We start from the raw sequence: 24,056 nt of genomic DNA on the forward strand, positions 1-24,056 counted from the left end.
GAGAGAGGATGGGGGTCTTCAAAATCCTTTCTCTTTCTCCAGTCCTGTGGTCTTCCTAACAGTGTGAATTGTAATGGCACACCCAGTTTAATTTCTGAGACAATAGGTGGTGCTTGTGAGTGAGAATCAACCATCCCCTGCATTACTGAGTCAGTAAAAGCTGTCAAGGGTGTGCAAATTGACCTCTCTGTCAGTAGGTGGTGCTTGCCAAGAGGAACAAGCTGTGATGTTGCTTCTGGATCCTGTGGACAAATTCATGGAAACACACAACCTCCCCAGGCTCAAACAGGAAGAAATGAACTCCTAACCAGAATAATTATGAGCAATGAAATTGAAGCAGCAATAAAAAAATCTTCTAATTAAAAAAAGTCCCAGACCAGATGGTTTCCCAGCCAAATTTTATCAGCTCTACAAAGAAGAATTGATATGTATACTTTAGAAATTATTTCGTAACATCAAGAAGGAAGGAATCCTCCCTGACTTATTCTATGAAACCAGTATTACCTTGATACCAAAGCCAGGAAAGGACAAAACAAAAAAGGAAAATCATAGATGAATATCCATTATGAATATAGATGAAAAAATCTTCAATAAAATTCTAGCAAACTGAATTCAGAAGCACATGAAAAAAATAATCAACCACAATCAAGAGGGATTTCATCCCAGGGATGCAAGGATGGCTCAACATGCATAAATCCATAATTGTGGTTCACCACATAAACAGAAGAAAAAACAAAGATCATATGATCATCTCAGTAGATAGAGAAAAAGCATTCAACAAAATTCAACACCCTTTTATGATAAAAACTCTTAACAAAATAGGCATAGATATAACATATCTCAAAATTGTACAAGCCTTCTACTACAAACCCACAGCCAGCATCATACTAAATGGGGAAAAGTGGAAAGCATTCCCACTCAGAATTGGAACAAGACAAAGCTGCCCACTGTCATCACTTCTATTCTACATAGTTTAGGAAGTTTTAGCCAGAGACATCAGCCAAGAGAAGGAAATTAAGAGTATCCAAATGGGGAAAGAGGAGGTTAAACTATAGCTCTTTGCTGATGATATGATCTTACATCTAGAAAACCCCAAAGACTCCACCAAAAGACTCCTGGAATTGATAAATAAATTCAGCAATGTCTCATGTTACAAAATCAATGTACACAAATTAGTAGTATTCCTATACACCACCAATGGTTAAGCAGAGAATCAAATCAAAGACTCAATACCTTTCACAATAGCTACAAAGAAAATAAAACACCTGCGAATATATATAACCAAAGAGGTGAACGATCTCTATAAAGAGAAATACTAATCACTGAAGAAGGAAATAGAAGAGGACATAAACAGATGGAAAACCATACCATGCTCATGGATCAGCAGAAGCAACATTGTTAAAATGTCCATACTACCCAAAGTGATTTATAGATTCAATGCAATTCCCATCAAATTACCAACATCATTTTTTTTCATATCTAGAAAAAATGATTCTACACTTCATTTGGAACTAGAAAAGAGCCCAAAAATCCAAAGCAACCTTAAGCAAAAGGAACACATCTGGAGCCATCACTTTACCCAACTTTAAAGTATACTACAAGGCTATGGCAACTAAAACAGCATGGTACTGGCACAAAAATAGAGACATAGAATAATGGAACAGAATTGAAAACCCAGATATAAAACCATCCACATATTGCCATCTGATCTTTGACAAAGCAGACAAAAACATACACTAGAGAAAAGAATCCCTATTCAATAAATGGTGCTGGGAAAATTTTATAGTCACATGTAGAAGATTAAAACAGGATCTGCACCTTTCATCTCTCACAAAAATCAACTCACAGTGGATAAGAGACTTAAACCTAAGGCATGAAACCATAAGAATTCTGGAAGAAAATGTTGGATAAACTCTTCTAGATATTGGCCTAGGCAAAGAATTTATGAAGAAGACCCCAAGGGCAATCACAACAACAATAAAAATAAGTAAATGAGACCTGATCAAATTAAAAAGCTTCTGCACAGCTAATGAAGTAATCACAGAGGAAACAGACAACTTACAGAATGGAGAAAATATTCACAAGTTATACATACAATACAAAGCTAATAACCATAATCTACAAAGAATTCAAACAAATCAACAAGAAAAAAATCAAACAACCCCATTAAAAAGTGGGCAAAAGACATGAACAGAAGCTTTGCAAAAGAAGATAGACTAATGGCCAATAAGCTTATGAAAAAGGCTCAAAATCACTAATCATCAGAGAAATGCAAATCAATACCACAGTGAGATATCACCTAACCCCAGTGAGAATGGCTTTTATCAAAAAATCCTAAGACAATAGATGTTGGTGTGGAAGCAGAGAGAAAGGAACACTTACACACTGTTGGACTGCAAACTAGAACAACCTCTATGGAAATAATATGGAGATTCCTCAAAGAACTAAAAGTAGACCTATCATTTGATCCAGCAATATCACTACTGGGTATTTGCTCATGGGAAAAAAAGTCATTTTGTCAAAAGTATACTTGCATCAGAATGTTTATAGCAGCACAATTCACAATTGCAAAGATGTAAAATCAACCCAAGTGCCCATCAATTTATTAATGGACTGATAAAATGTGTCATATGTATACTATGGAGTACCTCTCAGCCATAAAAAAAATGACCTTTTGCAACAATCTGGATGGAATTGGAGACCATTCTCCTAAGTGAAGTATCACAAGAATGGAAAAATGAACACCACATGTACTCACTATTAAATTGGAACTAACTGATCAGCACTCATGCACAGATAGAAGTAAAACTCAATGGAATCATGCAGGTGGGAGGCGGGAGGAGGCAATGTGTGAAATCATATCTAAGGTGTAAAATGTACACTATCTGGGTGATGGGCGCACTTGTAAGTTTGACTCAAGCGGTACAAAAGCAATCCATGTAACCAAAACATTTGTAATCCTGTAATATGAAATACGTGAAATTTTATATTATGTACTTTTATCAATGATTTGTCTTACTCAATATTCTCTTTGTGAGATTCATTCCTGTCATCCATCATATGTAGTCATAGTTCTAGAAACTACCTTTGAAGTTTAAGAAAAGTTCATTAACTGTCCTTTCTATTTGCATTGTTTATACCAATCTGAAATCTCCTGTAGCAATGTGAATACCTGTGGTAAAGAGAGGAAGGATTGAAAAGCACAAAGAAAAAAAGGAATAAAAATTAGTATTTCAAGATTTTATTGCCTAAACGTACAGTTTTAAAAATATCAGTTTCATTTATTTGGGACTAGGCACATAGCATAGATAAATTTCAGGAGCATTAAACTAAGTAAAGAAAACAGACATGAAAGACTATATGCTATACAATTCCATTTATATAAAATTCTAGAAGAGGCAAGACTATAGTGATAGAAAACAGCTCAGCGTTTGCCAAGGACCAAAGATGGTGGTGGGATGGGGAGATTTACTGCAAATGGGGTGTGATGGAAATCTTGAAGTGATAAAAATGTTTTATTTCTTGATTTTAGTGGTAAACATAAATTTTAAAATACCACAACTAATAGTATAAAAATTATAAACTCCCTAGAAATAAATTTTAAAAAGGAATAAGACATTTATGACATGAAAATAATAAAATCTTTCTGAAAGATCTTCTAAGAATCAATAAGAAAAAGACAACCAATGTCTAGAAAACCAGCAAAAGAAATGTACAGATATTTCACAGAAGTGCTCTTCTTTAAACATAAAAGGTCCTAAAATATTTTAAAAATTCGATATTATTAATAATCTGGGAAATGAAATTTTAAAACATTAGGAGAAATTATTTTACACCCATAAGGAATGAAAAAAATTTTAAATCAGACAATACCACAGTTGGCAAGTTGTTCAGTAATGGAAATTCTTATTCACTGCTGGTGAAAGTATAAATTATTTCTGCCACTTTAGAAAACAGTTTAGCTTTCCCCATAAACTTCAATATGTACAAATACTATAACCCAGCAGTTTCATTAGGTATATAGACTCTAGATAAATTGTTGCACCCCAGGTAAATTCTTGCACGTTAGCCAGGAGCATATATTAATACAATGTTTACAGAAGTTTTGTTCATTATAGAAAAAACTAGAAACATCCCAAATATCCATCAACATTAGAAGGGATAAGCAAATTGTGGCAAAATCTTATATTGGAATACTATAGCACAGTGAAAAATGAATTACCTATAACAATATAGCAACATAAATGAATTTTGTAAGAACATAATTTTGAGTGAAACAATAAAGTCACAAGACAAATATATCATTTTATTGTATTCATATAGAATGCAAAACCTGGCAAAACTAAGTTATGTACTACTTAGGGGTATATAGATAGGTATAAAAGCTCCAAAGAAAGCAAGGAAATGATCAATATATAATTCAGGATATTTATTGGTTACTGCTCAATGAGAGCAGAGAGTTGCCATCAGTACATGGCCTATAAAAGGCTTCAAAGAATAGTGATGTTCTATCTCTTGGACTTGGTGATGTGTACATTGGTATTCATTTGTTGCCCATTAACATGTATGTATTAATCTTCATTCTTTTTATGTACACTATCTATATTTTTTAATTTTAAAATGGCGGATTCCAAGGAACCAAAACCAAATATTTCAATTCACCAGCTTAGGGTGGCACCAAGGAATCTGAATTTTTGTCAAGTTTCCACAGTGATTTTGATAAAAGTAGTCTGAGGACCACATTTTCAGTATCTATTATTTCCATAGTTTGAACTTTTTAGTCTTGTAACTTGGCATTTCAAAAAGAGCTACAACATGATTAAACGAGGCAATTTATAATAAATAAACAAACAACCCTTCCAATTCCAAAAATTATAATTTTACTATACAAGAAATCTAAACATTTACAAAAGAAAATGAAAAGAAATTTCATTTTTAGACTATTTTGGAAAGTTACACAACAGTCTGATAAACAACTAACATCATGCAACATCTCCGTACCATGCCAGTACCATACAGAGAAAGAAACCCAGCCAACCATTTTGCCACAGGTTGAGGTATTTAGTACCTGAAAGTCAACCTAGTGCTCTCTCTATTTATTATTTGCCTATAAAAATATAAAACCCTGGCATCTTTACAAAACATGAAATTATTTTCCATGAACTTTATAGGAATAAAACTTTGGTAAAGGAAATAAAATATAAGAAAAATGACAAAGGTCAACTGTCAGTCAATATTAATGTTAAATTTTCCTAAGATGCATTAAATTATAAGTCAGTACAAGCAACAGTATGTAATTATTTTAACCATCTTATTTTAACCAAGCAATCTTGCTATGGCATAATTTTATTCTACATATATACAGATTGTTTTATTAGATGATAACACATAATAATACACATCAAGGAACTCCTCCAGTCATTGCATCTCAATAGCAGTGACTGTTTTTCAGGCAGAAAGTTTTCCTTTGGCTTCTTGCTGACAGCAAGGGGCATAGGTGGCCGTTTATTTCCATGTTCAATTCATTCAGGGAAGTCTGAACTCCAAGCTCATTGTTTTTCTTATGGAATGATGAGCAGTATTAAAGATTTGGACTGATAAATAGTGTCTCTGGTTGAACATATCAAACATTAGCTACACTTTTGATTTCTGTGCTTCTACAAGACTGTATGACCCTTTCATGTTGGCTTTTCTTGCAAAGTAGATGATCATTCCAATGGCAGGTATTATTAAGGAGGATACACAATAGAGCACGAGAAGTTCAGGAGAAAAATAGTCCCTGTTATTTTCTCTTCCTGGAAAAATAACAAAATGGATGCAATTAATGTCTAGTACAAAAAGAAATCATTTAATAATAATAGTTACATGCTTTATTATAATAGTACGACTAGTTCTCCAAGGAGAAGTGAATCAAAACAGTGATAAGGACCATCAGGACCCAAAATGCATATTTCCCTGAATTATCCAGATAATTAGTTGGTGTTTGCTATGGTCATGATGGATCTAAAGAGAACAGTCAAAAAAATAAATAACTAAAGATGACAGTGATTAACTTCCACAAACTTAGATTCAAATAGGTTCAGGTTCAGTTGCAGAATGGAAGTGAGGGTGCAACTTTTTAGGGCTTGTTTAATAAGAATGGGAATTAGAGAGGGGTGTTTGTGTTGGGAAACAGAAGTGTCTACTAAAGAACTAGAACTCTGATCACCATGAAATGTGAAATGTCTAACCAGTTCTCCAAGAAAATCCTTACAACATTTACAGTTTGACCATTGAAGTCAAATACCATAAATAAGATAGAAAGAGAAAAATTTCTTACCACTGGCTTTTTAAGAGACATACAGAAAATTTTATGTTTTGTGTGTCTAAAATAGGGCATCTTAATATGTTATTCTTCTTCAGCACTTATATCATCTTTCAAAAAACTGAAGTTCTTAGATACTATTATGTTTCAGCTTAAATTTTATTTACTCATAGAGGCATTCTCTGATCCACACCTTCCCCAGTCTAAATTAAGAACCCCAACATACTCTCAAAGCCCGCTACACTTCCCCTTCATAGCCCTTATCACAGCATCACACCTTGTAATTAAACATTTGTTCATGTGACTATCTATTAAATTTGGTTTCCTCCTCTAGACTGTAAAATATATAAAGACATGTATGTCCATTTTCTTTTTGTTCCATCACTGAATAGCCAGCACCTGACTCGCTGCTTGGGGTAATTGGCACCCCAAAAATACTTTGAGCACTAATACAATTTTTTGTTTCTATATCCTGTCATTTTGCCATTTAGTTGTAAATGAAGTACAGAAGGTAATAGTATATAAAACTTAAAATTAATGCTCTTTTTAATCTACTAAAAATCATCTGGCAGTTGAAATACCATTTAACATCTTAACCTTGTAAAAACATCTGAAGAAGAGACTTTGTCATTTACTGAAGACTGGTTTCTCTTTATACTTTGTTTGCATGGCACTGTATTACCTCACAAAGTTTCACTAAGGGGCATATATGTTGCCTCAATCATGGCAGAAATAAGTGATCTGACTGTCATGATCACTATATTCCTTCTAGGGCTTTTAATTACTGGAGGTCAACCAGGTAAAAAAGAATCACTAGCACCTGAGGACATGAAGTCATTTTTTTTTCTAAATTATTGAAGAAAAACACTTCACCCTAAGCATAACGACAATCGACTCATTTTTCTACTTTCCCTTGCAAGAATTGAGCTAGTGCTAGTCAAAGTATAAGGGTAATATTTAAATGAGATGTCCACCATCATAATTATTGTTAGGCATCAATACTGATGACCTGCTAAATAGTGGTACTTCTATGTCTATTGTTTTCTTTTCAACTTCATAAATATTATCTTTTGCCTTTCAGCTTTCCCTCAGGGATCTGAAGAAAAACAGAAATTTGCTGCTAAGTCAGTTGCCAGGACAACTACAATTTTCTATTAGTTATATAAACACTGAATATCTTAAAGACTCCTGACCATTTCTATCAGTGGAATACAATCAAACCAAAACAAAAGGAAACAAATAAAAAATCCAGCCAAATATGAAGGAAAGTTAGTAGAAAATACTCAGAAAATTGCCAATCTTTTTTGTCAGCATTCATATCTAGCTATTTTAAACTATATTCAGGTTGGGGGCATGAATTTCTAACTGAGTACCTAATATTCTTTGATTGTTCATTTAAATAATGAGTGGAAAGTGACAGATATGTAAGTGGTTAAATTAATAAAGCAATTAGAAAAGACAATGTGGAAGAGACAAAGTTAAAAAGTGGAGAAGCAGCTTTGATGTGACTTTAAAAGAGAACAAGTAACTACAAACAGAAAGAACTACAGAAATGTCAGGGGAGACCAATTTCCTGGCACTGGGCTCAATAAAAGGTTCTCTGGGGGCACCAAGGATCAGACAAAATAGGAATGAATGTATTTCAACCTACTCATAACTGAGATTTCAGTCCATCCAGAATCATTCCCAACCTCACTGGAAGCACTGAATACATGTACCCCATGTCATTTCCAGTGACATGATACAAGGTAAATGTTCCATTCTTTGAAGACATAGTAACTTCATTGGCCAGATCAACACTTTTCAAGATAATCACTGCAAGTGGATGACTAAAAATTTTACATGTAATTGTGATATTTTCCCCTTCTTTAACATTTCTAGATGGATGTATTGATATTGCCATGTTTCAAGGAGGTATTTATTGTGAAGACAGAAAACATGGTCAAGCTTGCAATTTTGAGAAATTTGGCCAGATAAGTAAAATTTTTACTTGTTTCCTGACTTAGGTTCAAACTTTCTCTACATTGACAAGTGACTGCTAGCTAACTCTGTTAGCCAAGTGCCAGACCTCATAAGAGTTGGCATTTGTTTACAGTCCTGTTTGCATGCCACTGCCAAGTATGGCTTCCAATACACAACAGTGGCTCATTAGCATGCAAGGAGTGGAATAGCCAAGACTAATGCATTCTGCTCACACCAATAAGATCAACACATCCTACCCACTGTACAGTAGCAAAAGGAGTTGAGAGTTTAGGGGGCTTCTGAAGTTTCTCCATGAGGACATTGTCCCTCCCTTTCTCTCTCCACCAGAATAGGGTAGGATTGCAAGGGGCTTGGAATTTTAAGGAGGCCTTTCTGTAGTATAGAGATTTTTTTAATGTTGTTTAGGATCAAGTTTGCTACTCCCAATTATTATCCTGAAAGGAGTCAATCTAGGAAATACGCAGTTACTCCCTGTTTGGAAAATAGCATTCTCTTCTGGTAGGAAGGAAAAAGGTCCTTCTTTTTCCATATGCCAGTCCTACTTTTTTGTTTCCTTATAACCCCCACGGAAAGGTTTGGAAAATATGGTTAAACACTTAGCAAATGCAAGACCTCAGAGACCAATGATGAATTGTAAACTCTGAAAAAAGCAAATGGGAATTCCACACTCATCAATGATTAATGTCAACTTCCTTGCTCAACTCTATAGGACAGAGCAGCTGTGCTTGATTATTTCAAGAAACATTAAGAAATAACCAAAATCAACATAGAATTCAGCTCCATTATGGCAACTCATTCATCTAATATAGAAAGTCTTTACAATCTATGGAACCTCTGAAGTATCATTAAAAAAAAAACAAACCTAAAACCAAAAAACTAACCTTTAACATCAAGCTTTAAACTTTTTAATTTTGAGCCAACTTCATTTTTAGATTCACATTCATAAACCCCTGCATCCTCCAACTGGGCCTTGCGAATGGTATACGCGCCATCTATAGATTTTAGCACTGTGTCTCCTGTCTCTGCTTTTTTCTTCAGGATTATCCATGTTTCTGGAACATTTCCACATGTACAGGAGATAATGACAGTGTCTCCTTCTTTGACACTCTCAGAAGGAAAAACTGTAAGTTTTATGTCTTCTGGAGCAACTGTAAAGAGAATTTAAAAGGTACCCCTGAGTAAGTGAAATGTAAATCAGTTCCATATTAATTTATAACATCAACAATAGCTGCCAGGGAGGCATTTGTGCTTACTGTTTGCATCAAATGTTAAGAAAGGCAAGTAGTCAAGAATTTACTGGATTATTGAAAATTATCATGTTGTAAACAAGAGAAGACATGTCATGCTTCTCTCATGCCCCTTAATATAATTATTTACCCAGCCTAGCATAGAAAATAGGTGTTTAATAAATAGCTATAGAATTCAAATGTGAAAAAGAAAATTAATTTTTGTCACAATGTTTTGCAAACTTTTCTAGCGGGTACAAAGTCCTTTACAGGCTTCTGGGTTTCTGATTTGGATCCTCCCAGATTAAGAAATTAAGCTGTACAGAGATGGCTTTTTCAATATCCTTAACAACACCACTACCATTTATCAAGTTCCAGGCACTGGGGTAAGTACGTGACATATAACATCTTTATTAATGCAACAACCCACAGGGGAGGTACCACATCACCATTTTTTAAGTGAGATTCCTACTAAGGTCATCTATTCTGTGACCTGATTTGAAATTCTTTCCCCATCTAAGGCTGTGACAGCCATCCTAAAAGTTGTGGTTTTTTTTGAAGGTTGTGCATTGCCCTTCCAAAATTATTTCTTTAAAATACAAATTTCATTGAGACGAGGTTATTAATATCAATATCTTAGTAGAAATAATACCGTGGAGCAAGAGAGGAAATGATAGCCCTAGTGAAGAAAAGAACCCTAGTGCCCAAAAAGGAAGGTATAGGGGCAGATCCAGATTGATCACTTCATGATTGGCTTCAACCTGCCAACTAGGAATTGTTTTGTTTTCAGTTTTGAGTCTCCATCCTAGGGAGAGGGAGCCTAGAGCACCAGGCTGATGAGTCAGAGGACACAGTCACTTACTACTCTAAATCTTAGAATTTGCAAAAGGTTTAAGTACTGTCTCAGGCTTCTAAGCAAATACTAGTAGGCATCTTGTGAGATTGCTACTCAAGGTCCATTTAAAACCAAATATTGTGGCTTAATCCTAGGTAATTCCCAAATACATATATACCTCTGCCTATTTTTATTTCAACACCATGATCATTGCCTGATAAGTGTAACTGGAATTTCTGGCATAGTGCCCAGAGCTAACATTTCACTTGAAGTTAGAAGACTCTCAGGATAAACAACTTATTAATTTCAGGAGCTTTACATGCATAGGAAACATCATGAACTCTTCAAAGCACTCAATACACTTTTGTAGTAAAAATTCTACTTTCACAGAGGACTTTGCTCATAACCAGTCACACAATCAAAAAGATACTAGCAATGATAACGCATTAATCACACTCTGTTCACCTTGGATAATTAATTCAACTTCTTTTCTGCTTATTCCAGCCTGGTTAATCCCATCACACACGTAAATACCAGAATCTTCCATCGTTGTAGAAATTAAGGTAAGAGTTGCATTCTCAGAAAGAGGCTGAAGAGCCCCATTATTTAGCTTCCTGCTCCACAGGATTTTCGGAGCTGGAAGGCCATCGCTGGAGCATGTCATAGTCACAAAACTGCCTTCTTCCAGGATGGAGGAGGGGCTGACCAAGACAGTTATATCTCTGGGGGCAACTGAAAAGGTAAAGACACTTGTTAGGTTGACTTCTTGTACCCTGAGTTCCAAAGAGTTTTAATAATGTTGCAAAACTGAGGTATGGATTCAGTGGATTCAGACAGTTTATAAAGCTTGATAACTTTCCCAAAGGAAGTTTCTGTCCTGATTTACTTTGGCAGATACAGAATGAAAGAGTAGAATATGGACACATCATGGATATTTTCTAATGAGAGTAAGTTCCATAGAAATTCTCTTGCCACCAAAGAATGGATGGTCAATGATAGTGTGTATTGCCATTTATAGTAGATTACACATGAACATGAATTATTTCAATCTCCTTCTGTGAAAAGGTGTGGGCTCTTTTTCCACTCCTTGAATCTGAGTTAGTCTTGTGACTCACTTTGACCAATGTAACGTGGAAGTAGTAACACTGTAGGACTCCCAAACCCAGGCCTTTAAGAGACTACTTTTGTTTTTAAACTTCTTGAAACACTGCTCTGTGGGTAAACTTAGGCTACCTTCTTTGAGGATGATGAAAAGAGGCCACGACAACCCAGATAAGGCCCCAGACTTGTGAGTGAAGCAATCTGAGACCAACCAACACTGCTGACCTTACTGAAAACGCTTAAGGGAGCTCAGCTAGTACCATATTGAACAGACTGACTGCCCAGCTGGCCCTTGTCCAAATTGCTAACCCATAGGATCATGAGCAAATAAATGGTTATTATTTCAAGTTTTGGTGGGGGGTGGTTTGTTATAATCATCATTATTTTGAAATTTCTTTTCAGTTATGTTTTTTTCCACAGAAGCTTTAACTATTAACCTTATGTTAACTATTGCCTGGCAAATATGGTAAAGAAATCCATATTACATTGTGGATACACCACATATGTACTTACCATTGACATAAAGTGTCTGTGTACTCTGCCTTTGTTTGGGTTCAAATTCCATTTCATCAATATGTAACTTAGCCCGACAAACAAGAACTTTTCCAGTATCTTCAGTGGTGGGGATGAAGGTCACTTCCAAACTTTTGGTCTCTAGGGATTTCCCATCCTCTTCCTCTGAAAAGTTTTTATTTTCCAGAATAGTCTCCCCCTTAAATAATTCAATCTCCAGCTGGTCAAAAGGGTATACATCAGGAACCTTGCAGCTTACGGTGACAGGGCTTCCGTTCACTAGGGGACCACTCATCTCAATTTCTGGATCTCTAGGGAATGCTACAAATATCAAACAAAAATGATGTTTATAAGTGAGATTCAAGGAAAAATTGAGTTAAGCTCTATTAAATGTAAAGGTCTCAAAATGACAGCTTTAACTCACCTGGGATAGAGAGATCATTAATATATAAATAATGATGTTAATATTAATACTTAATATTTATGATATTGAATATAAATAATATTGGAAACAAAAAATACTTAATATATCATCATCCAGTAATAAATATTTTTATTTCTTATTTTCTCTTCTTAGTGATGCAATCATGTTGAGTGCCATGGCCTACCTTTTCTAAGGACACGTCAGCTTCCACCATCTTATTTAGTAACAATACATTTTAGCTGTTTTAAATATTTGCCATGATATATTGAATACTTCATATGAGCTAGTGTCTTAACATCCATAATCTCAGTCTTCAAAGCAGCCGGATAAAATGAGTATTATTTAATTTATTTCACAGCTCGGAAAACTGAAATGTTACAGAGGTTAAGAGATTTTCAGTACCCATCATACCTAGTAAGTCACTGAGTTGAGCTCAGAATTGTGTTTCTCTGACCTCAGAGCCCAGGCTTGGTTTCACAGAGCTATGCAGCCAGTCTATATCAAATAAGACCCACAGGGCAGTTCTCAATTTAGACGGTTTAAATTCTAATGACCAAATTCATGCACCAAATTCTAAATATTTTTCAGATAATACCACAATTATGAAAAGAACTGGCTTAACTGTATTATTTAGAATCTAACCTGAGAGATTTATATTCTAAATAATAGCATTTATAATATATCCTATGCAAATCAACAAAAATGAGATTAAAATAGTTATCAAGGACAATTGTAATGCTAAAAAAATTTTCTTTAAGCAAAATGTTGTTAAAGTGATACATTCTCAAATATTTCCATATTGCAATAAGACTTTGCTGCTGGTCCTCATTTCTGCTGGGAATGTGCCTATCTCAGCAGATCAGAGACTCTGGGTAATATGATAATGCAAATAAAATTTACCCCTCCTTTGAGAGATTCAAATCCCTTTATAGACATACTCTAACTCATTCGGAACAGAATCCTGAAGGATACCACAAGTTTGGGCAAGGATTCTGGTGGAAAATCTCTACAATATGTTCTCTGGAGTTCTGCTGAATAAAACAAGGCAAAGTAACCCTCTCAAGGACCTAACTTTGTGGTCACTTTGCATATTTTGTCTCTCAGTCATTATAGACTGAGGAACTCCAGCAATGTCAAACTCATAGCGATTTGAGGTTGTAAATAAGTTTTATTAAGGTGACAAGAAGAGCAAGAAGAAGTGTGGTGTATGTACACAGTGTAAATCAACACTAAGGTCCAGTGCTGCATCCTGATTCTGCTCTTCACCTGAGCTGCTGCCACTGGCCATCCCCATCTCCAGTCTAACTCCTTTTATAATTCTTGCCTTTCTCCTGCTTAATTTTCTTCCCCTCCTGTAGATGGACTTTCCAAATGTTCCATTAAAACAATGGGTTCAGGCCTCACCTCCAGTTTGGATAGTTGAGCAGCTGTCACCCCACCCAGGCATCTGCATTCACCCCCTCCGTCCACCCGATACACACGTGGAAGGGATGGAGAGCAGGGAGCATGGACTGTGTTCAAGGGCACGATGAGAGGGTGTTGACGAGATCCAAACTTGTCAATGCATCCACCAGATTATGGATGTTGTATACACATGTAATGTGTACTTAAGATTTAAGCTAATTATGCTGCATCAAACCGTTCTGGTTCAGAGATTTAGGAACCATTCACAATGCTAAATTGCCTTCCTAAATATAGGGAGCTCATTGCATGTCACAGACTCATATTCTTTTCCTTCCAACGGGATTGAAAATAAACACACAAACAAACAAACAGGAAACAATTCTGAAAACCACTTACAGTAGAGTTTCACCTGGATCCCCTTTTTCTGTTTCTTATGTCCACAGGTCACTGTGCACAGGTAAGAGCCTTCACTTGCCAAACTCACATGGCTCAGGGTCAGCGTGGACTTGGTGCCCTCACTCTTCACATTCTCATGCAGAGGGCTGTCTATCTGGGTTTCCCAAGAGAAAGATGGGAACTCGCAGTCTGTGACACCACACGTCAACACGACTGAGTCCCCAATCTGAGCAGCAATCCAGGGGCCAGGTGAGATCTCAACAGTAAATGGTTTCTCTAGGGGGAAAAAAAGGACAAGATGAAAAGAGGATAAGATTCTTTTCTCCTTTTATCACAATCCATTATATGATATTTATTTTTCCTGATCTCCTTTCAGCTATTTGTACCAAGAAATGACTCCTCTCCACCTTGGGACCATCAGGAATGAGACCACATCTTTTAAGAATGAGTCCATGACAGTCTGTTGATTCGTTCACTTAACGGAATGAATGTAGATAAAAATTTGTCAAGACAGGTTTGGCATCTTTTCATAGCAATAATGCAGTCTCTGTGGATATGCACTCTATCAAATCACTGTAATAGTGGACAATAATAGCGTGAATAATTTAAGTGATTCTTGTGTGTCAAGCATTATGTAAGCCACTTTCTCTTTCTCTTTCTTCTTCTACACTTTCTCTTCTTTATCCTCCTTCTCTTTCTATTTGAGGAAATTTAGGCTCAGAAATGCCAGATAATTGTACCCAGCAAAATTAGGACTTGATGCCAGGTGGGTCTAACTGAGGATCCCGGCTTTTCAGTTGTGAGAACAACTCAATCAAGTTACCCTCATGTGGAGATAAAACAAGATGTAAAAGAGGTATTGGAGAAAGCTACACAAAATGTCTTTTAATGAAAACCAGTACCCAATACCCACAATGGACCAGCACTTAGAGCTTCTGTTCCAGCAGTACAAAGTTGTTCCATTGAAAGTCACACGGAATCACATTGAAAGCAAAGTCAAAATCTAAGCACTCAAGTGACACATAAGTCACCTCCAAAATTTCTCTTGATGCAAGATAAGATACTTTACAATTAATTCAGGGGCTGAAAGCTCATACATGAGAGCAAACTCCTAAGTCTCAAATATCTAGACAGTCCCTTTGGCCATCAGTGTCCTCCCTGGTAGGCACACAGACTTCTCGTAGATGACTGCTGTTTAGAGAGAAAGGGAATTCTAAATCTTGTCTTTGTTCCCCCGAAGAAACTGGGAGTGGTTGGGCAACTCTGAAAGTGACTGATGAAACACTACAGAAAAATCACTAAAATCTTCCTTGTAAATAGCAGACTAGAGATAGAAGAAATCTCAATACATAAATAATCCAAATCAACTACGTCTTGCATGGTTCTCATCCGTGCCAGAAGCTATTTTTCTCAATTTGGTTTATCTAATTGTGACGTCTTAGTATTTTCCAAAGATAGATCTCCTCAACAAACGGATCTGCTATTAAATTTTGAAAGAGAGATCATTCAGAATACTAACCAGAGTTTCTGAATTCCTTATATGCTAGTATAAGAATGAGGAAGTTAAAACACAGATGCACTTTCTGCCTGTGAACATTTCTCAGATCATTCTTTAGAGTGGCTATGTATGTTACCATGAGAACTTGTAGCTCTGGGGGAATAAATCTTTTAGGTAGCTGAAAGGTCCTTTAAAAGTTCAATTCTACCTTCAGTACTTAAGGTCATTAGTATCCCATGTGATGCAAAGTACAAAATAACTCTCCTCAACCCCAGAACACATTTCCTCTGAGCATTGAAATGTGATGCAGCTTATTATAGGGTGGAACTAACCCAGGATGGATGACAAGCTTTACACACTTTTATTAGTGTGATATTTTTCACGATCACTTGAGAATGCTAACCGAACACCCAACTGATGGTAATCAACTGATGGTGAGTTTGAATTATTTTTAATCATCCAAGTTTAAACTCCATGTTTCCATATTTAAAAAAATTTTGTTGTCCATGTTTATAATTTATTCATTCACTCAACAACATTTACTAAACATTTATTATGTGTCAAGGACTGTGCTAGGCACCCAAACAGTAAAACACACACACACACACACACACACACACAGAGTTCCTGCCTTAACTAAGCTTAAGGCTTAATAGAAAGATGCATTTAAATAAATACATCATTTTGGCTCTTACTAAAGTATATTTAAAGAGTCTCTTTATATGTCTATCTTTCCTTCCTAGTTTGTAAGCTCCTCCAGGGCAGCTGCCATATCTAATTCATGTCTGTACCCCTAGCACCAAGCACAGTTCTTGGATTCTTGGATTAGTGTCCTTAATTATAGGTGTTGAACAGAACAGAAGTACATACACCACTATAAGAAGTGTTGAGCGTACACAAAGGGAGGAACGAGCAGCTCGGCCTGACACAATGTGGAATTGGGAGGTTGACATGAGCTTTGTCTTGAAGGATGGCTGAGACTTTGCCAAGTGAAGGAAGGAGAAAGGCCATTCCAGGCAAAAAGAACAGCATAAACAGAAGCATCGAGTCACCAGCAAAGCTGCAAAGGTAGTTTCTGACCAGACTCTGTTATATGTGACTACTTTAATAAATATATGAATTCATATAAAATGAACACCTTTTGTGTTTAAAGTAATTAACTCTGGTAACAGTGCATAGGACTGGTTATCTTGGGGAAAGAATGATAGCAGGGAGACCATTTTAAAACAATTAGCTATAAAACACATGCAATACTATTCAGCCTTAAAAAAGGAAATTCTGTCATTTGTGACAACATGGTTGAACCCAGAGGACATTATGCTAAGTGAAATAAACCAGGCATTGAAAGACAAACACCACATGATCTCACTTATACGTGGAATCTAAAAAAGTCAAACTCATAGAAGTAGAGAGTAGAATAGTGGTAACCAGAGGCTGGGGGATGGGGAGTAAGGTAATAAGGAGATGTTGGTGACAGGGTACAAAGTTTCAGTTTGACAGGAGATAATAAATTTTTGAGACCTATTTCACAGCATGGTGACTATAGTTAATAGTAATGTATGTTTTAAAATAGCTAAAAGAGTAAATTTTAAATGTCTCACCACAAAAATGATAAGTGAGGTGATGGATATGTTAACTGACTTGATGTAATCACTCCACATTGTACACATATAACAAATACCACATTGTACCCTATAAATGTACTCAAATATTAATTTTTAAAAAATAAATAATAAAGACAATTAGCTATAATTGAAAAGGCATAGGGTTTTAGATTAAAACAAGCCTGTATTAAAATAACAGAAAATGCAACTAAAGAGCTATTTGATCCTAGGCAAATTATGAACTATGCTGAGCCTGAGTGTTTATCCACCTCAGAGTGTTGTGGTAAAGATTAATAAGATAATATATACAAAGTAGAATGTAGAATTCCTGGCAAGTATTAAGCGTACAGTCCAAAGGTGGTGCTGTTATTAATTTCTGTGAGATTCCATTCTCTCATCTGTAAAATGGCTATAAAATATTTACTCTTTAGTTAACTCTTGAAGATTGCAGAGAACATATAGAAAGTGCCAGAAACATAGTTGGTGTTCAATGAATACTGTTATTTAAGAACACCTTGCAAGAGTCCAAGTGAGAGATGATAAACTGAGGCAATGGCAAGAAGGCTAAAGAATAGGTCATATTCTAGGGATCATTTTGAGGTAGAAATGACAGGATTTGGTGACATGAAATGGGTACATGAATTTGGGAGTAATCAGCGTAGAGTAGTCCCATTCTTGGGAGTCTACAGTGAGAAAAGATGAGGACCACATATTATAACCTGAAAACATCAATACCTGAGGGGCAGGAGGAAGAGAGAAAGTCAGGGAATAATGCAGTGAAGAAGTGATTTGAGATGGAAAAGAATTAGAAAAGCAGAGCCATGGAAACTCTTGGGGAAAAGACTTCCAGGAAGTATGAGGAGGATAAATACATATTTGTGCTAAAGTACATGGCAATCAGATGGGTCATCGATGAAACTTACAGAAGCAATTTCAGCATTAAAACTGTCACTATTGCTCCAATCCCAATGACAACACCTTTATCCTTCCTTGTCACATTCTACTCACCTTGAACAACTAACTCCACCTCACTTCTGTGTTTCCCAATCAGATTAACTCCTTCACACACATAAATTCCAGAATATTCCATTCTCATAGCAATTAAAGTGAGAGTTGCATTCTCAGAAAGGGGCTGTAGATTCCCATTGTCTAATTTCTTGCTCCAGAAAATCTGTGGAGCTGGTAGACCCTCACTGGAACATGTCATTGTCACAGAGCCACCTTCTTGCAGCCTTGTGGAGGGATTCACAGAGATAACTGTATTTTTGGGTGAGACTGAAAAGGAAGGACATAATATTAGCAGGTGCTAAGAATTATCCCAATCCAACAGGGGTAATATATTTCTCTCACAGGCTGTATGTATGTGCTTCCACAAATTTGATGAACTTACTCTGCCAAATTACTATAAGGAACTGCTGAGTCATTAAAAATAGGCAATATAGTTTCTGACTAACCTGACTGAATTACTTTTTTGATGTTTTGTGTTTTCAGATTGTCACAGATGTTCATAAATTCATAACGATCATGTGGCTCCAACTCCCATCTAAGGGTAGGAGTCCCGTCTAAGCATCCTTGTCACATGCTCATCCAAGACAACTTCAACATTTACTGAGAGAGTCAACCCATTGCCTTAGAAAACAGTCAGTTTGATTTTTGGACAGCCCTAATTATTAGAGCATTTCCCCCTATTGAGCTGAAATCTTCTTCTCTATAACTAACTTAAACATATTGGTCATACATAGCTCAGCCCTCTGCTGTTATGGAATAAACGAAATCACTCTTTCACACAACTGTCTTTGAAACACTTAATTAAAGCTCTCTTTTCCAGGTTTTATATTCTCTACAAAAAATATTATCTATCTTGACTATTCTTCTCAAAATATTATTAAAACCTATCCATCTCATTCCCTTTTGGCTAAACATACTACAGTTGACAATACTTTTAAATGTGGTACCCAGAGCAGAACACAGCATTTTAGTCTAGAACAGAGCAGAGTGAGTCCACTCTTACAAAATTCTGGGACTTCAACACTGCCTCAAATCTCCTGGCCGTCTCAGGGACAGAGGAGGCAATCAAACCCCATCACCTTTCCCCCACCTGGTGCTTATGTGTACATGTGAGCATATCATATACACATGCACACATAAACACACAGAGAATAACTGCTCACCTTTTTGAGTTTCTATACCTGTGCAACTAATATTTTAAGGCTTATTGTAAGAGTTTACAAAACAAGATTAAAAAAATTTTATAATTTGACCTATATCCTACTACCCAATCAGATGGTATTGTTATTCCCCTTTGATAGATGGGGAAATAGAGAAATTAAGTTATCCAAACTCACACAGTTAATGGAGCCAGAAATTAAGTTCAAGTCTTCTCGATTCAAATACAGTATTCTTTTCATTGAATTATGCTATTGGCAAATATTATGCTTTCAATGAATAAAAATGGAATAAAAACAATAAACAAATTTCTTGTTGACTTAGTTGCTAAGTTTATTGCTATATTATATTGCTATATCCAAGACTGAATTCCCATAAAAACTAGATCACATCAAACAAGTACTTACTGTAGACTTGCAGTTCCTTTGTAGTCTCCCTTTCTTTGGGTACAGAATCAATTTCATCAACGTGTAATCTAGCTCGGCAAACAAGAGCTTTTCCAGTATCCTCAATGATTGGAATAAAGATTACTTCCAAACTCTTGGTTTCCAGGGACTTCCTTTCCACTTCCTCTATAAAGTCCTGACTCTTCATGTGATGGTCTCCCTTCCATAAGTCTATCTCCAGCCTGTCGAACGGGTATACATCAGGGACCAAACACTTGACTGTGACTGGCTTTCCAGCCTCCAGAGGCCCACTGAAATGAATCTCCGGATCCTTAGGAAAAGCTGCAAAGACCAAGTAAATACATAGTGGACTTTTTGCTTACTTTTTCCTTACAGAATAAGGTCTCTTACTGTTTTAATGCAATGCAAATCAAGTCTAATGTTTTGTTAATACAGTCTCAATACAGCAGAATTATTTAAATAGCCTTCCATGATTTTGAGTGGGTTCAAGGAGCAAGAATCAGAACAATCATATTTTAGAGGATTCTTCAGTTCTGATCTTCTGTGTACTAAGGGTTGCATGTTAGTGGAGTAAAAAAGGAAGAAAAAAACTAATGTTTATTGAAGCTTACATGTGCCTGTCACTATGCTATATACTTAACATAAATGATTTTATTTTAGCCACACAATAACCCTAAGAGATAATGACCACACATCTCAGATAAGAAAACATGGACTTGGTGTAACTTGTGTGAGGTGACACAGGTAGTAAATGTAAAGATGAGACTTGAACTCAGGATTTCTATTACTCTGTGTTACTGCAGATTTATACTATCTCACATTCTCTTATTTTAGTCAGGACAGATGTATTTCCATTCTACAGATAATGACTGTCAGGCTCAGAATGTCATTGTAAAGAACAGTTATTGAGCAAGATGTGCTTACAAATGAAACGACAAACTTTAAATAATTGGCTTCTGAAAATGATGCCTCTGACAAGAATGTATCCACCAGAAAGGTACACCTGTGCCATCTTTACATTCTGGAAGGCAGATTTGTTTCCTGAAATGCCTAACTCAGCGTCCCACCGCATACTCCACTGAATCTTCTAGCACTAGGAAACACACTATTTCAGTTGGCCATTGCCTCCTTTGCCAGGGTTACCTTTTTCCTCACACACTGCCATGATGGCAACACATTGGTGGCTTCAAGACTGTGTAGTAAAAAGAATATAAAGATCTCAACTCTAAAGAATATTACAATCAAATGTGAAATGGAGACAGACTGTTAAACATAATGAGAAACAGACACTCTTAGAGAAAAACCCCAGGCAAGATAATTAAAGTCAGAAGGGTCTTCATTTCTTTTTTAAGTCTTCAAATATTTGGTACTTGTGGGCAAAAGGTGAAGGAATTAGAAATACTTTGCTATGTGAAAAAAACATGGCATTTAAATTTTTTCCACTAGTTATTTCTGTCCCTCATAGTCTGTAAGAAATGTGCCTAATCTGCACAATTTGATGTCAGGTAACATAAGAACTTGCTACTTTTCCCTGTATTAACATAAGGGGACCGTTCAAGGAGCTCAGGAGGCTGCACAGACATAAACTATGCATGTACAACCAGCATAATTGAAAGCAGCCAGCCAGGCACAGTTTTTTAGGAAGCTTTAGCAACACATAGGGCTTGTTGAAAAATCAGTTAAGGTTACTGGGCAAAGTTAGCCTCCAGTATAGTGGAAAGGAATTAGCATATTTATCAAATAATCAAATGAGGTCTTCATGAAGAAATGACCATAAATGAGTCTAGTCTGTTAGAAAGAGACACCATCAGTAACAAAAGGCAAATGATTTGTCAGGTTAGTTTTTTACCTCTCTTGCTAACTTCCTTTGCTGAATTGAGAATGGAATGGGATGCGTTTCGGTAGGCTGGTAAACCGGGAATATTCATTCATTTTAATGAGACAAAACTAGTTTATTATACAGATATCTTTGAGGTTAGCCCCATGGCTTTGAGGCACAAAAAAACCCACAAAATTCCTAAATTTATTGACACCAAAGTCAAACAAGTGAAATGCTTGCAGATTTTTTTTTCTAATGTTTAAGGGGAAAACTTTTATACTGAAGCCTATTACTAATTATGGATCTTCTATTTAATCTTTAAACTGATTTTAAGCACCACATTGCATAAGAATAAATGAATAGAAAAACCGCTGGAGGATGGAATTCATAAATCATTTAGATGCATGAGCAAGTAAACAAGTAAGGATATAATCAAATGAAAAAAAATTTTTAAATTAAATAAAAAGAATCTTAAAGATTTTCATTTTATAGCTAAAGAAACTGAAGCCCAGAGAGGGCAAGTCTTATGCATAGTCATCATGTTTGTGGCAGAGGTGGAAACAGAAGCCAAGATTGGGATTCCTGATCTGGTGTTAGCATCAGCTACCTCCAGCTTTCTTGATAACACACGTTCTTTAGCCAAAAATCTGCACACGAATATCGTTTTAAAAACTTTTTCTTAAATATCCTTTTTTAAAAAACTAATGTAAAGAAAAATTGAGAGAAAACCAAACATTCTCCAAAGCACTCACAGTAGATCTCCACCCGGATTCCTTTTTCCAGTTTCTCAGATCCGCAAAATGCCATGCACAGGTAAGAGAGTTCATTCTGGAAACTAACAGGATTCATGGTCAGCATGGACTTGGTCCCCTCACTCCTCACACCCGCATACAGAGGACTGTCCATCTGGGTTCTCCACATGAAAGACGGAGACTCACAGCCTGTGGTGCTGCAAGTCAATGAGACGGAGTCACCAATCTGAGCAAGCGATCTGGATTCAGGAGTGATCTCCATTTTAAAAGCTTGAGCTGCAAAAGCAAAAGAGAAAAAAGCAAATTTACCACTGGTTTGTCTAGTATTCTACTCCCTCTTCTTTGTTCTGGTATAATGTCCAAAGTATGATCTGACTGATCTCTTTCCTAAATTGCTTCAAACTAACTGCAAAGCAGCCAGAAAGCACTAAAGTTACCACCAAAGAAGGTGTTGAAATTATCTTCACTCAGGAGAATTCTCAGTTCTGACTCGATGCCCATTTATCAAAGCTGTTTTGTTATTTGCTAAGTTTGACCTCATTATCAAGTATAGGAAACTAAAGAGATAGACCTACCAGAGATAGTATCCAAATTGCTCATTGGACTTTGGGGAAAAAAGCTATCAAAAAAACATCAATTTGTAGCTCTAACTATGACAGTATAATGGCATGCAGCAAAACTCAATAGCACATTAAAAGTTGAGTTCAATTAACTTTTTCCACTGCTTAAAATCCTAGTGCTCTCTTCACTAACATAGCAAAACTGACTGAAAACAAAACCAAGGCTAAAATGGAATGCTAGCATTTGAAACAGATCAAGGAGAAGAACTTACAAGCTGCAAACACTGTCCAAAGTATATATGAGGCTCCAAAGATCACGACCATCTTCCCAGGCATTTTAAGTTGCAGCTGTGATGAGAAAATAATGGTTCCAAAACCCTTATTTCCACTCCACTTGAAAGTGCCTGGGGAGAGTCTTCAGCCTCTAAAGCCAGTGAGGCTCGGTGAGGAGTGAAATAGAAAGTCTGCTTCTTATAAAGGGTCTTGCTGCAGAGGCGGAGGGAAATCCCTTCAAGGGGAAACCCGGGGCAAAGCCAGGGAAAAAAGTTTAACTGACACGCAGCCAAGTCCCAGTGTTAACCCCTTCAGTTGCTCTCAGTGCTGAAACTACTCTCTCTGTCCCGGAAAAATAAGACACTTCCCAGACTATAAAAGATCAGGCTTTTCCTGATCTTCAAATCCGAAAGGATATCTTTACTAGAAAAATACAAGACCACACTCATTGCAGAATGAAGCTTTCTGAATCTAATGGAGGCAGGGGAGGGAGAAATAGTAAATTATACTTTAGTTTTTGAACTGGAAAAATAAACACTATGTCATGTGAACTTATTTTCTCTATTAAGAAAATACATTTGCAATTCTAAAAATAGAGATAAGATTTTATAAGAAAAAGAAAAAGATCCTTTCTTTTGATGAGTCATTTTTTAAAAGGGAAACAGCATAATTTCTTAATTTTGTATTTTTTATTCATAAAAACAGTTCTTATGACAACAAATATCAGCTTTCTGAAATTATTTTCTTGAATGGAAAGTAAAAGAATGTCTTAATAATTAAATATTGCTGCC

At 36.1% G+C, this 24,056-nt stretch overlaps 1 protein-coding gene across 2 annotated transcripts; it reads right to left on the reverse strand.

Annotated features, from left to right (window-relative positions):
• Positions 1-4,285: 4,285 nt before the first annotated feature.
• VCAM1 (vascular cell adhesion molecule 1) lies at positions 4,286-23,695 on the reverse strand. 2 transcript variants are annotated; one of them, XM_045547434.1, is made up of 9 exons: positions 23,265-23,695; positions 22,433-22,708; positions 19,862-20,182; positions 18,297-18,563; positions 14,187-14,462; positions 11,963-12,283; positions 10,814-11,080; positions 9,169-9,435; positions 4,286-5,795 (listed from the first exon to the last, which is right to left on the reverse strand). In XM_045547434.1, exons 1-9 carry the CDS (start codon positions 23,326-23,328, stop codon positions 5,635-5,637), a joined length of 2,220 nt encoding a protein of 739 aa, XP_045403390.1. In that variant the 5' UTR covers positions 23,329-23,695; the 3' UTR covers positions 4,286-5,634. The 2 variants fall into 2 exon arrangements, with proteins under 2 accessions (XP_045403390.1, XP_045403391.1); XM_045547435.1 differs by lacking the exon at positions 23,265-23,695 and having other exon boundaries at positions 22,433-22,515; positions 22,619-22,684.
• Between the last annotated feature and the right edge of the window lie 361 nt (positions 23,696-24,056).

The sequence above is a fragment of the Lemur catta genome, chromosome 3, assembly GCF_020740605.2.
Source record: "Lemur catta isolate mLemCat1 chromosome 3, mLemCat1.pri, whole genome shotgun sequence".
Classification (NCBI taxonomy): Eukaryota; Metazoa; Chordata; class Mammalia; order Primates; family Lemuridae; genus Lemur; species Lemur catta.

Excerpts from the sequence above, each read along its gene's own strand:
- VCAM1 (XM_045547434.1), bottom strand. The coding sequence starts at position 23,328 with ATGCCTGGGAAGATGGTCGTGATCTTTGGAGCCTCATATATACTTTGG. Across the intron at positions 22,709-23,264 it reads TTGGACAGTGTTTGCAGCTT|CTCAAGCTTTTAAAATGGAG; the intron begins GTAAGTTCTTCT and ends TTGCTTTTGCAG. Across the intron at positions 18,564-19,861 it reads AAAGGAACTGCAAGTCTACA|TCTCACCCAAAAATACAGTT; the intron begins GTAAGTACTTGT and ends CTTCCTTTTCAG.